The 15,439-nt window shown below is 39.6% G+C and overlaps 1 protein-coding gene across 1 annotated transcript in view; it reads left to right on the top strand.

Moving 5' to 3' along the window:
- The window catches only part of CAGE1 (cancer antigen 1), a 72,241-nt gene that overhangs the window by 46,551 nt on the left and 10,251 nt on the right, over positions 1-15,439 (top strand). The window contains 3 exon segments of the mRNA XM_006864132.1: positions 938-1,042; positions 1,691-1,761; positions 14,354-14,422. Of these exon segments, the coding sequence (XP_006864194.1) occupies positions 938-1,042; positions 1,691-1,761; positions 14,354-14,422 (245 nt within the window).

Here is a 15,439-nt window from a genome sequence, read left to right on the forward strand (position 1 = left end):
TCTTCCTTATTCACTGTCCAACTTTCGCATGCATATGAGGTTATTGAAAATACCATGGCTTGGGTCAGGTGCACCTTAGTCCTCAAGCTGACATCCTTGCTCTTCACAACTGAAAATGCATCAAGCAAAATATCAGTTCTTTACTTCACATAGACTCAGATGTTTCCATATATTGACAAGGAGGGAGTGAATATTTGGAACTGACAAGTATTTGTGAAGAACAAGCACTGGACTGCTACCTCCAAACCCACCAGCTGCTCCTCAGAAACCCTGCACAGGGTCACTGTATGTCAGAACCAACTTGAGAGCACTTAATAACAACTAGTGTTTAATGATTTGCAAAGCTATTTAATAGCACAAAAGAGGAGAAAAGCATTATAATTTCTACTCATCTAAGGAGCTCTGGTAGCATAGTGGTTGCAAATCAGGCTGCTAACCTCAAGGTCGGCAGTTTGAAACTATCAGCCGTTCTGCGTGAGAAAGATGAGGCTTTCTGCTCCTATAAGGATTTTTAGCCTCAGAAACCCTGTGCAGGGTCACTATAAGTTGGAATTGATTCCATGGTACTTAACAACAACAACAACAAGTACAGTCTGGCTCAACCCACTGCCGCCAGGTTGCTTCTGACTCATAGCAACACTATAGGACAGAGTAGAACTGCTCCCTGGGTTTTGAGGGCTGGAAATCTACATGTAAGTGGACTACCTCATCTTTCTGGTGGGTTTAAACCATCGACCTTTTAGTTAGCAGCCGAATGCATAACCCTCTGCACTACCAGGACTCCTTATCCGGTTTATAGCATCCCAGAATTCACTAGGGTACATCTCAGTTTATGAGACTACTAGAATGAAGTCAAGCTTACTGCTCTGATTTTTAGTTTCCAAATATGGCTCTCATGACTGTTTCCAGGTTAATATTTTTACTGCTATTTCCATAGATTGCAAAGTTGGGAAATCTTCTAGAGTCAAAAGAAGACCACTGCAACAGACTCATTGAAGAAAATGACAAGTATCAAAGACATCTAGGCAGCTTAATAAATAAGGTACAAATTTTCTCAAAAAAATTTTGTCATTTAAGAAGTATACCAAATATTGAAGTACTAGAACTAGAACTAAAACGACCTGAGGGATAATGTAGCACATTAATGTTGATCCCGTTTACTTCATGATGACATATAAAATGTTGCCATTAGCCTTACAGTTGAATCCTTGCAATGAACATTAGATATGCCTCTATATTCTGCAATAAATTAAAAGTGTTACTATTGCTACCTAACTTTCAGGATAATTGCAGATCTTGCCATCTTAGTATTCTAGTTTACTTTGTAAAAAAAACTATTAATTTTAAATAATAGATTCATTCATTTCTTCTTAATATTAAAATAGCATTTTTATAAGTATTACATTTTTGTATGTGGAAAAAGTCTGGATTCTATGTTGCCTCACTAAAGTCATCTATATTAGACAACTAAATGAACAAGCACATTATTGTTCTATTTTCGCTCATATTCCTGACCTCAAAATAAAAGTAAAATATTTTGTTTTCTGTAAAACTTTCATTCATGAGAGTCATAAGATTGAATTTTTACTTGTAGAGAATTTTTTTAGATAGAAAAAAGTAAGCAATATTAAAGAAAACCTCTAGACTTTCTTTATGTGAGAATCGTTTGTTTAGCTTATTTTCCCCCAAGGTTACATCATATGAAGAAATTATTGAATGTGCTGACCAAAGACTTGAGATCTCCCACTCCCAGATTGCGCAGTAAGTTGAAAAAGCTCAAAATAATCTTTAATTTTAAAAACTTGTATTAATATTTTATTTCACTCATTAGCTTTCTAAACTCATTTCCATCACCCTTTTAAGCAAGGTTGAAACTAATGAAAATGGTTTTATGGACTGAATCTTAACCAGTGACAAGTCTTGGATTTACCAGTATAATCCAGAAAGCAAGATTAGTCAAAAAATGCTTTCCAAGGGAATCTGCTGGACCAGTTAGATTCAAGGCAGAGAGATCAACTCAGAAGACTATGGTGACTGTTTTAGATTACAAAGGAGTGTTCGTCACCATTCACCTATCAGTTTGTCATACCATAGTGATGCTGGAAGCTATGCCACTAGCATTTTAAATACCATCAGGGTCATCCATGGTGGACAGGTTGCAGTGGAGATTTCAGACTAAGACAGACCTGGAAGAAGGATACGGGGACCATTTCTGAATGGCTAGCTGCTGAAAACATTGTGAATAGTAGTGAAACATTTTCAGACATAGTGCCAGAAGATAAGTCCTTCAGGTTGGAAGGCACTGAAAATATAACTGGTGAAGACCTGCCTCCTCACAGTTGTTAGTGGTGATGTTAAGTATCATCAAGTCTGTTCTAATTCATAGTAACCCTGTATAGGATTTCCAAGGTGAGTTTGAACTGCTGGCCTCACAGTTAGCGGACATTGTCAAAAAAGAACATTTTAGGATCTATCTTGAAGTACAACGCTGTTTTAGGGACAAGAGCTGAACACTCCCTCCAAAATGATCACACTAATGTCACCCCAAGAAAAGTGCTTTTATCGCTTTTCCCTCCTTGTCCTTCTCCTCTCCAGCACATATCCCTGACTTTGCACACCGGAACTCTACGTTACCACAGAACGGACACTTATCAACTAAGGAATAGCAAGCTGCTGGAGCTGGGTTGGTTTTCTGTTTTGTCACAAGTCTCAGCTGGACATCGATTCTCCTTATACAGCTCCCTCCCTCTCTGCCTAGAATGAGACTTGTTTATCATCTAGTACATAAAAAGCTCTGTAAGCCCCCTCAGGTGCAGAAACTCAATGTTTCTGTGGGCCACCACTGGAAACGGTGCTGTCACATCCTGGTCAGCATTTTCCCTGTTGGTACACCAGCTCTTTTATTTCCTATTCTATAATAAACTAATGTCTCTCATATTTGTTCCTGGTTTTTTTTTTTTTTTTTTGGTCTCTTGTCACCTGTGTACACAGAAGGCTTTTCCCTTCTGAGCCTAAACTCCAACAGATGTCTATGATAGGATAATATCCATATGCCTCCAAGGAAAACCAGTTAATACCACTATCATTCAAATTTACAAATCAACCACTAAAGCCACTGATGATGAAATTGATGAATTTCATTCTGAAATTGATCAAACATGCAATACAGATGCTTTTATAATGATTAGTGATTGAAATGTAAAAGTTGTAAACAAAGAAAAAGGACCTACAGTTGGAAAATATGGTCTTGGTAATAGAAATGATGCTGGAGAATGCATGATAGATTTTTGCAAGACCAATAACTTAATCAGTGAAAATACCTTTTAAAAACAACTTTAAAAGTGACTATAAACATTGTTGTTGTTAAGTGCCATCAAGTCAGTTCTAAGTCATAGTGACTTTGTATGGAGTTTCCAAGGACCAACTTGAAATGTTGACCTTATGGTTCAATTTGACTTTGCAGTCCACTGTATTAACCCATGGATCTCACCATATGGAATACACAGTAATCAAATTGACTACATCTGTGGGAAGAGACAATTTGGCTCAATATCATCAGCCAAAATAAAGCCAGGGGCAGACTATGGAATCGAAAACATCAATTGCTTATATGCAAGTTCAGGTTGAAGCAGAAGAAAATTAAAACACGTCCATGAGAGCCAAAATATGACCTTGAGTCGCACTGAAGGATGAGCAAGGACTGCTAACCAAATACTCGGAGATTCAGTGTGCTCCTTGGAAACCATATACAGGGTTGCTATGAGTCAGAACCACTTCAATGGCACTAAACAACAACAAATATCCCATGTGAATTTAGAGACCATCTCAAGAACAGATTTGATGCATTGGATACTAATGACCAGAAGAATGTGGTATGATATCAAGAATATCATGCAGGGAGGGAGAACAAAAAAGATGGCGGATCGGGTGGAAGTGCAGTGAGGAGTTCCATCAGCAACTACATGGAATACCGGACCAAGCAGGCTCGGGATGGTGCCAGAACTCTGAACCACATATAAAGGAATATTTAGAAGGTTGGGAGGCTTACAGCTAGGGGAATTTGTAGCAGAAGCAAGAAATCCATTGCCTTCTAATTTAAGATGCTCAGGTGCTCCCAGAGCCACCATCTTGGGACAGACCAAGCAGGGCAAGGATCAGAGCAGCCACAGACACCTGACTGAACCACGGAGATAAAGGTATGGACACTCTTTTTCTTTTTTGTATCTGTTCATTGGTCTCTTGCTGTCTCCGTACCTCCATTCTGGTGACTAGAGGGGGTGCCTGAGCAAGTGTACACCCCACCCCCACTGCCAGAGGGTTCTACTACACATGTGCACAGATCTCCTAGAAATTTAAAGTGACAATTTCCACTTAAAATCGGCAGTGCAAAATGACCCCAGCCGGCCCTGAACTGTTTATCATTATGAAAATCATCACAAATCTGTTTATCATTATGAAAACTGTTTATCAACAGGGACGGTGGAGTGGGACAGGCAGACTAAAAAGGAAACAGGCTGAAAATTAAATCCTGAGTTACATTACAACAACCAACAGTGGCATCTTGAAATTTCTCAGGAAGAAGAGTGAAAAGGGAAGCCCATCTGGTGATCACATCTACCTGGAGGCAATCATAAAGCATAAAAAATGCCAAAATACACACCCATCTAAGTCTTAAGGTCACAGATAACTCCTGAATATGCCCAAAAAAACAGAAACAGATGACCATATCAGCACATGTCCAGAAATGAGATAAAGTGACTGAGGCAAATGAACTTGAAGTAGACCTACACTCCATACTGGAAGATGGGCAGGCTTAGGAAATGCCTGAGAAGGAATTCAGAAAAATGATTATAAAATATATCAAAACAGTATATAATGGAGTTGAAAAAAATAAGAAGTCAGGAACAATCAAATAAGATAGATACAGCATTGGAAATTATTCAAAACCTGTTCAAATGATTAATAATAGAAAAACAGAAATAGACAATACACTGAAAGGGCAAAAGAGTGGAATTGAAGACATGGAAGGCAGGACTAGGGCAGATAAATCTCTCAACACCACTAAGAGAAGAGCAAGCAGAAAAAATCCAAAGGTCTAAGATTCATGTTGTCCAACATGAAGAGGAATAACTTAAGAATTATTGGCATTCTTAAGCAGGAAGAATCACACAAGTTCACAGAGAAGATAGTTGAGGAGCTGCAGGAAGAAAATTTCTCTAACATTCTGAAAAGTGACAAGATAAACATTCAAGAAGCTCAATAAACTCCAAGAAGAACAGACCCCAAAAGACAATCACCGAGACATATCGTAATCAGGCTCTCCAAAATCAAAGATAAGGAGACAATCCTGAAAGCAGCTAGAGAAAAGAGAAGCGTTACATACATACAAGTCAGATTAAGCTCCAATGTCTCAGCAGAAACCATGCAGGCAAGAAGGCAATGGAGAGATATGTGTAAAACCCTGAAAGAAAAACAATTGCCAAATAAGAATCCTCAACCCAGCAAAGCTTTCAATCAAATACGACAGTGTAATCAAAACATTCCAGGATAAACAGAAGCTAAGGGTTTTTGCCAAAGCCAACCCTGCTATGAAAAACATCCTAAAGAAAGTTCTGTGGACCGAGAACCAACAAGAACAGACAACAACCAGAGAATGATGAACATGGCAGCATCACCCTGAACTCAAGTCAACAAATGAAAGAGTCAAGAACAGAATAAAATTATAAGAATAGATGATCTGGGAGGTCAGTCTATGATCAAAACAATTATAATGTGAAAGAAAATAAATACAGAGAAACAGAGACCCAGGTTGTGAGAAGGTCAGGTAGATTACAGGATAAAATAGACTGTCATAAATGGAGGGAAGAGTTAATGGAATATAAAGTAACCACAACAGTGGGATTGGGATGAGGGGTTTAGTTCGGGTGTTGGGGAGGGCAGTACAAGCAGAGGGAGGAGGCGGAAGATCAAGATAAATAGGGGCCACTGAGACGGGTTTGCACAGCCTAAGTGGGACAGAGGTAGATAGTGATGAATGCTCAATCTTGGAACAGCTGGGCTCTGTGATACAGGAATCTAGGCATAGTTTGAAGAGGGGAAATAATACTAAAATGCTTGACTGTATTATGAATATTGGTTTCCCTTACCTACTAGTGTAATATAGACACTTCAGTGGAATAAAAGGAATGTTGGAAACATGATTACAGAAAATTTGTAAACCGTCTTCAGCCTATAACTGCTTGGAATACCTAAAAGGGGTTCTAGAACTTGCACAATGAAATAGGCCTCTTGCAAAGCCTTTGCAGAGTGTAGCACCTTAGGTGGAATCCTGAGTCCCATCCAGAACTTTATGAGGTGAGGCATTCCCACTAGGAAGGACAAGCAGACCAGTCTGGAACAGTAGAGCAACAGAAGATACATCTTCAAAGAGAGATCATCAGGAAAAAAAAACAAAACAAAAATGTCAGCATGACTGGCTACTACAAGAATAAGCAAGCTGTTCACCAGGAAGCCATCAAGGCAAGCAATCAAGTTCCTTCAGGGAAAACTCCCCTTTAAGACTGAAATGCAAAGGGAACACATGAGCAGGCATGTAAGCTTGCTGGTGACCACATTGGTCTACTGGTGAGTGGAACAGAGGGAAAGGCAGCAATGAAGAAATGGGCTGAGTTCAACCACAGTCCATTGACTCCCGTTGACCTGGAGATGAAAGAAGAGGAAGGGCTTGTTGATTGAAAGTGTGGTGAGACTTGAGCCAATGGTCAAGGACAGCTACAGAGGGCTAGAGCTGAGAGTGAAGCATCTAGCTGATATGAAGGGAGGAGAGATGCACAAGAACACCCAAACTTGCAGACAGTACCCATTTGACCTTGCCTCAATGACTTGATAATCAGAACTCAACTAGAGGAAGATTACAAAAAAAAAAAAAAAAAATTTTTTTTTTTAAAGGAAACAAAGATAAATTGCTACAATTTGATGAACCTGACCTATGCTCATGGAGATAGTAATCTGAATACCAACAGAGAGGGAAGGAGTCTTCATAGCAAGTATCAATGCTATCCCCTCTGTACATAGGGTAGATACAGATGGGCAACTTAGACATTTGGTTACCTAAAATGAGGGGGCAATTAAGGCATGAAGTGACTGGCTTACAAGGTTTCAAGAGGGAGTTTAGTTTAAGAGTGTGTGGGGGAAGAAAGAATCCCCACTGAATAGTTTTCATCTTGTGTAGACGGGTCTGGTGAAAAGAGATGGGGATAAGATTTGTATGATTCAATAGTGAATAATTGTTATCACGACTAATTGCCACGGTCACAATTGTAAAGGTAGAAGTTTTGTAACAAAAACAGGGGGAGTAATTAATCTTACAGTCCAGAAACAGAGGACCCTAGGACCATCAAGGGAGATGATCACAAGCAGAATGCAGGACCTTGTCCAGAGAAGCAGTGACTCCAGAGATGGAGGCAGAGAAGGGGGCATGGAGAGGGGAATGGCTGAGGACTCTAGATTCATGAGAAGAGAGGGACTAAGAGCTGGTGGCCAGGAGGCAGATTTGCAGAATGTGCCCTTTGGAGGTATAAATTATTATATATGCTGTTTTTGTAAGTGCCGTCAAGTTGATTGTAACCCATACTGAACCTGTGTAGGGTTTCTGAGGAGCAGCTGGTGAGCTTGAACCACTGATCTTGCAGTTCAAATGGCTTAGCAGTCTAGCACATTAACCCATAGTGCCACAGCAGGACTCCATATAAAGAGTGGTGGAATCCCTGAAAGTATGGCCCTTAGTCACCCTTCAGGTCTGGCACTGAATTCACCCCTGTAGCTCAATATTCAGGCAAGCAATAGATAACTTTAGAGCAGGATCAGCAACACTAAAGATATACACACCACGGAATACCTGGTGGGTTTGACCTGTCAATTGTGCAGTTAGCAGCCCAAAGGAGTCCTGGTGTGGCACAGTGGATTAATGTGCTAGACTGCAAAGTCAGTTAAAACCAAAAAGTCAGCATTTCAAGTTCACAAGCCACTCCTCAGAATCGACTCAATGGCACTTAACAACAACAATGAACAATTTTATGCCTATATTCAACAACCTACATGAAATAGACAGACTGCTTAATAAATTACCAAAGTTCACCAAAAGATAACTTGAATAGTACTATATCTATTAAATAAATTAAAGTTGTAATTAAAAAACCTTGTTACTATGAAAACTCAAGGCCCAGATTGAGTGAATTGCAAATTCTACAAAAGATTTAAGGAAAAAATAATACAAGTTCTACACAAACTCTTTCCAAAAATTGAAGAGGAGAGAATACTTCTCAACACTTTCTTTGAGGTCAGCAATATCTTGATACCAAAAACATACAAAGATGTTGTTGTTAAGTGACGTTGAATCAGCTCCGACTCATAACAATACTGTGTAGGGTTTCTGAGGAGCGGTTGGTGGGCTTGAATCACCAAGCTCACAGTTCAAACCACCTTTGAAGTCTAGCGCATTATCATACAGCACCACACCAGGACTCCACAAAGTCGTTACAAGCAAAAACCACCACAAATTCATATTCCTTGTGATGACAGATGCCTAAAATTCCAAACATCACTTTAGCAAATTGAATCCAACAGTATATAAAAAAGGAGAATATATTATGACCAAGTGCAAAAATGCAGATCTTATCTAACATTCCAAAATGAATCAATGACAGTGATGCTTTTCTATGTCTGAGGGTAACTCAAAAAAATATTACTTCAAACCTTCAATCAATTCACAATAAAAAGTTTCATTTAAAAAAAGTATGTTTCAAAATCATAGAAACCTTTATTAAAATATATCAAAAGTGAACGGTTAAGCTATTGTTTCTCCACATATCCCCCGTCTAGGTCTATACAACTCTGAAGATGGTGTTTCTTTCTCCAAAGGTTTTGTCATCTGCAAAAAGTATGGTAATAACTATCTCTCTCACAGCACTCTACTTCTCATTTAAGCTCAGTACTTCTTTGCTATGGCCACACATAACTCAGACACCGTACTCATAGTTATGAGAATTGTTAGGGAAGATTGTTGTTGTTGTCAAGTGCCGTGGAGTCGATTCCACCCATAGCAACCCTGTATAGCGTTTCCGAGGAACAGCTGGTGAGCTTGAATCGCCAACCTTGCAGTTCAAATGGCTTTGCAGTCTGGCTCATTAACCCACAGCGCCACATCAGGACAAAGTATAATACAAGGTCAGAGTGGTCAGGGCACAATTGTTCTAGTCAAGACAACCTGTTCTCAGCTGTGCTCACAAGCAGGTCTCTCTGGGTAATAAAGCAGTTTTAGGACTGCTGATCTATGCTCAAAGGCACTCCATTCCACTGTCAGCTTCAGCCAAATGGCTCTTGGCTTAACAACATGGGTCAGCAAACCTAACTGCCCCACTAAGTGCCTGGAAGCATACCACTCTGCAAGCAAGCCTTCTGCCCAAAGTCACAGCTTTACTTGCTCCATGTATTGGGAAGCCCACTGCTCTGCTTGTGACTATTGGTTCTGCTACTGCTGCTCCTCTACCCCTCCCCCATTGTCACAGCGTTCAGTCCCTGGGTTGAGGAGGTTCAATGCACAGGGATCTCAGGGTCCAAGGGGTGCACTCCACTCTTGACTCTTCTTTGATGGTAGTGAGATGGATCATTTTATAATCATGCTAGAGTTTCAAGTTTTTACAATTACAATGAACTCTTTTAACATCCATAGCTGAATCATGTTGTCCTATCAGTGTATTCTCCCATCTTCTCTTACCCAGACCCAGCAGGAAAGGAGTTGTTTGGTAGGAGTTACAAAGACTAAGGCTAGTAGAAATGTTAAATCATTAACCACGCCACAGCATCCTTGAGGGTCTTAAATCATGTCCCTTTCAAATGTTGTTTTAGTTTGGGAAACAAAAAGAAGTCTGAAGGAGTAAGAATCAGGCTGTAAGGTGGGTAGGGGAAGGTTTTCCAATAAAATTCTCATAGGACAGCTCTTGCTAGTCTCAAAGAATGAACAGGTGCATTGTGGATGGGGAAAAAAATTCCTCAGCACAACTTTTCTGACCTTTTTCTCACCAATAAAGTTTTCAGTTTTTTTTACAAGCCCTTATGATCATCCTGTGTTTGTCAAGAAAATCTATCAAGATGAACCCCTTGGTAATCCCCAAGATGAGTCACCATAGCCTTCTGAGCTGTCTCTCTTGAATTTAATTGGCCCAGCAGATTCCCTTGGAAGCGTCTGTTTTGATTGAACTCATTTTTCAAAGGCATCCTAAGAAGTCCTGGTGTGGTGCTATTGGCTAAGCACTGGATCACTAATCACAAGGCTCGTGGTTCAAACCTACCAGACGCTCCTCAGAAACCTTATACAGCGCTGCTATGTGTCGGAACCAACTCTACAGTACTTTAACAACAATGAAACTAAAACGTGTATTATTGAAAGAACTTGTCTACAGCCATCCAGTGACCCCAGAAGCATGTGTAAGCATGTTTTGTTTGGAACAAACCCATGCTATTTGAAATGGAACCCTAGTAGGGAAACTTTTTTACATCCTTGTAGAATATCTGATGGAATCTATAAAGCAAATGCTCCTAAGACTATTAAGTGAGATTAGTTATGTTTCAGGAGACAAAATCAATATACAAATATCAATCGTATTTCTATATGCTAGCAAGGAACAATCAGAGATTAATAAAGTATAACAGCCTCAAAAATATGAACAGCACAGGAATCAGTTTGACAGCACACAATAAGATGTGAAAGACCTTTGCACTGAAAAGTACAAAACATTGCTAAAAAAATATAAAGAAGACAAATAAATGGAGAGGGATTGCCTTTTCATGGGTCTCAAGACTCAAGATTGTTAAGATGTCACTTCTCCTCAAATTGATCTATAGATTCAATGCAATCTCAGTCAAAAGTCCCAGAGGCTTTTCTGTAGCTATTGATGAGCTGGTTTTTAAGTTCACAGAAATTCAAAGAACATGGAATAGCCAAAAGAATGCTAATGAAGAACAAAATTGGAAGGAACACCTGATTTCAAGCTTTTCAAAATAATGTTACAATAATAAAAATAGTGCGGCATTGATATAAAAATATAAAAGTAATCAGTATAATAGACTAAAGAGTGAGGATGGTTGCATAGCAGGGTGAATGTAATTAATGTCACTGAAATATACAAGTAAAAATGGTTGAAATGATGAATGTTTTATTACTATACTTTCCTACAATATTTTTTTAAATGGATGAACTCAATACACAGAACAGCATGAATGAATCTGAAAACAATTAGACTGAATGTAAGAAGTCATACAAAAAGAGTACATATGAAAAAAGTTGTTGTTGTTATTGTCAGGTGCCATCGAGTCAGAACCAACTCATAGCAACCCCATGCACAGCAGAACGAAACAATGTCCGATCCTGGGCCAACCTCATTGCTGCCGCCACACTAGATGCCATCAATGATGCCACCTGGCTGATCCATCTCTTTGGGGGTCTTCCTCTTTTTCTTTGACCCTCCACCTTACCCAGCATGACATCCTTCTCCAGCGACTGTTCTCTCCAGACAATGTGTCCAAAGTATGAGAGACGAAGCCTAGCCATCTTGGCCTCCAATGAGCACTCTGGTTGCACTTCTTCCAAAACAGTCCATGGCACTTTTAGTATTCTCCTCCAACACCACAACTCAAAGGCATCAATTCTTCTACGATCTTCCTTATTCACTGTCCAGCTTTCACATCCATATGAGGCTATTGAAAATACAATGGCCTGGGTCAGGCGCACCCTAGTCCTCAAGCTGACATCTCTGCTCTTTAATTCTTTAAAAAGTTCCTGTGCAGCAGATTTGCCCAATGCAATACGGCGTCTGATCTCTTGACTGCTGCTTCCACAAGTGTTGATAGTTGATCCAAGAAGAATGAAGTCCTTCACAACTTCAATCTCTTCTCCATTGATAAGAATGCTGTTTATTGGTCTGGTGAGGATTTTTGTTTTCTTTACATTGAGATGTAATCCATACCAAAGGCTGTGCTCTTGGATCTTCATCAGTAAATATTTTAAGTCCTCTTCACTTTCTGCAAGCAAGGTTGTATCATCTGCATATCTCAGGTTGTTAATAAGTCTTCCTCCAATCCTGATGCCACGTTTTCCTTCATAGAACCCAGCTTCTCGTATCATTTGCTCAGCATACATATTGAACAAGTATGGTGAAAGAACACAACCTTGTCGCACACCTTTCCCAATTTTAAAACATTCAGTGTTCCCATGCTCTGTTCGAACAACTGCCTCTTGGTCCAGGTACAGATTTCTCAGAAGTACAATTAAGTGTTCTGGAATACTCATACTTCTCAATGTTGTCCATAGTTTGTCATGATCCACACAATCGAAAGCCTTCGCGTAGTCAATAAAGCATATGTAAACATCCTTCTGAAAAAAGTACATTCCATTATATAACATTTTAGATAATGCTACTATCTAGTGTGGCACTGTAGGATAAGCACTGGACTGATAACTTCAAAGTCAGCAGTTCAAACACACCAGCCACTCTTGGAAACCCTTTATAGGGTTGCTATGAGTCAGAACTGACTCGAATGGCACACAACAAAAATACCAGTGTGTAGTGTCAGAACCTAGATCAGTGATTATCTGGGGATTATGAGGAATAGGCACTGACAAGGGATGCAAGGAGGCAAGATAAAGGGACATTTTAAGAAAGACAGCTTTGTACACCATGCTAATTGTGATGATCGTCAAAACACCAAAATGTACCCTTTAAATATGTGTAGTCTATCGTGTGTCAGTTATACTTCATAAAAGATGTCTATAAAACAAAAAACAGACCTGAGTGCTTACACAGGCTCCAAAGAGGATAAGAGAATTGTTGGTATTAGATGCTGCTGAGTCAGTTCTAACTCATAGTGACCCTACACACAACAGAACACTGCCCAGTAAGTACTTCAGCATCCTCTCCCTCAGTGTTTTGTTTGAGTCTATTGCTGCTGCCATCTATCTTGTTGGGGGTCTTGTGTCAACCATTCTTGTTGGGAGTCTTCCTCTTTTTCATTGACCCTTGATGATTCCCAGCATGATGTCCTCCAGGGACTGGTCCCTCCTGATAATGTGTCTCCTGGATCAAGGAAGTTCCACACAGGGATCTCAGGGTCCAAAGGATGCATTCCACTCCTGCCCTTGATTCTGAGATGGCTCATTTTAAATCCAGCAGAATGGAAAAATTGCCCAATCCCCATATTAGAGTTCCATACACCCTATTTGTGTCATACCACCCAGACATTGGGTAGGAATTGCAAAGACTGTGGCTAGAAGAACGATATCAAGTAATTCTCTGCACCATAATGACAACAATAAAAGAATCTACCATTTGTTTTACACATTAACAACATACATCAGGCATTAATGAACACTGAGGTGTGAGGTAAGTGTAAGAGCTGGCTGTGATGGGTAAGGTTATGTGTCAATTTGACTGGGCCGTGATACTAAGTCGTTTGGAAGTTATGTAATGACCTAAAGTGGCAGTTATGAATGATGTAGCATTACATTACAATCATCCTCCATTTTCACATAACAGCCTGGTCTTTGGAACCTGGTCATGTCAATAAGTGAGAAGTGGGTGCTTGAATGTAGTCACAACATTTCTCTTTTGGTTATAGTGTCTTTATCTGGCTTTGATATCAGGGTAAGGCTGGCATCATAAATCAGTTACAACTTACTATTTATATAGAATTTTTTTTCCATCCTTTACTTTCAACCTATTTATGTCTTTGGGTTTAAAGTAGTCATAGATGGCATATAGTTGGATCAGAGATTTTATTTTTATCATACTAACCAAAGATCTGGTAGCGTAGTGGTTACGAATCGGGCTGCGAACCTTAAGGTCAGTGGTTCGAAACTACCAGCCGCTCCGCAGGAGAAAGATGAGGCTTTCTACTCCCGTAAGGATTTACACCCTCAGTAACCCTGTACAGGGTCGCTATGGGTCGGCTCCGACTCGAAGGCACTTAACAACAACAACAACAACCAAAGATCATGTAATTTACCTACGTAGAGGGATCACTGCTCCAACAAGAGTTTAAATGAATACAACATCTAAATGTTATTTTATGTTTATCATGATCTACTTTCTTTCTTTACCACTGAAACCTACAAACTGAACAAATGATTTGAGTTCCTTGGATTGAATCTCAAGTGTTTATATGGTAAGAAGAATAGATGGTATAGAAATAGCTAGACTGCCAGTTGAATTTATCTATTCATATTCGCTAATGAATCTAACAAAGTACTAGCCTAAATAAATCAGTTTTAGTCATAAAATTTAATTTGTTTTTCTTTCAGTTTAGAAGAGAGAAATAAACATTTGGAAGACTTAATTAGGAGGCCCAGGGAGAGAACGAGGAAACCGAGGTAAGTTTTTCTTTCTTTTTGTAAATAAAACCTTTAATTATATATGTGTGTGTGTGTGTGTGTAAGAAATAAAATTTAAAAATTTCCCCTTAATTTATTATAAACAAGTGCAATAGAATTTATATGAAAATGCTTGGTGTTTTACCAAACATAAAATAGTTGCTTGATAAGTGTTCTTTGTAGACTCTTAATTGGGAACCAGAGTCCCTGATCTCAAAGAATCATCTCTAAGGAGGGTTCTGCAAAGACAGTGAGCTACAACAAAAGATTTTGGTCTACAATAAAACAGATTACCCTGCTAGATTATTTATGACCTGTTTTTTTCTTTTCTTTTAAGTTTTTATTGTGAATTGAGTGATAGTTTACATGGGGGAACATCAGTTTGTTTCATTGCAATGATTACTATCCCCTGCATGCTTCATCATTCAACAGTATTACTTCTATTCCCTCTGGGTTTTGTTTGTTTGTTTTTTGATGTGCACCAAACACTCAGGAATACATAAGCATTTAAACAGCCAAAGGACACACCCTGACCCCCAGCCACCACCACATATCCCCTCTCCCTCCATGAGTCTAGAGTCCTCAGCAGCTCATCTCTCCATGTCATCATCTCTGCCTCCATCTCTGGTGTCACTGCTTCTCTGAGTAGGGTTCCACACTCCACTCCTGCTCTTCTCCCTTGATGGTCCCAGGATCCTCTGCTCCAGACAGGACTGTAAGATCGACCACTCAACTCTTTTTGCTACAATTGCAACAATCACAATTACTCACTATTGAATCATGGAGAGTCTTATCCCCATCTCCTTTCACCAGACCCATCTAGACAGGATGAAAACCACTCTGTTGTTGTTGTTGTTGTCAGGTGCCATAGAGTCAGAACTGACTCATAGTGACCCCATGCACAGCAGAACGAAACAATATCCAATCCTGGGTCAACCTCACTACCACTGCCACACTTGAGTCCATCAATGCTGCCACCTGGCCAATTCATCTCATTGGGGGTCTACCTCTTTTTCT

Source organism: Chrysochloris asiatica, unplaced genomic scaffold (assembly GCF_000296735.1).
Source record: "Chrysochloris asiatica unplaced genomic scaffold, ChrAsi1.0 scaffold00060, whole genome shotgun sequence".
NCBI lineage: Eukaryota > Metazoa > Chordata > Mammalia > Afrosoricida > Chrysochloridae > Chrysochloris > Chrysochloris asiatica.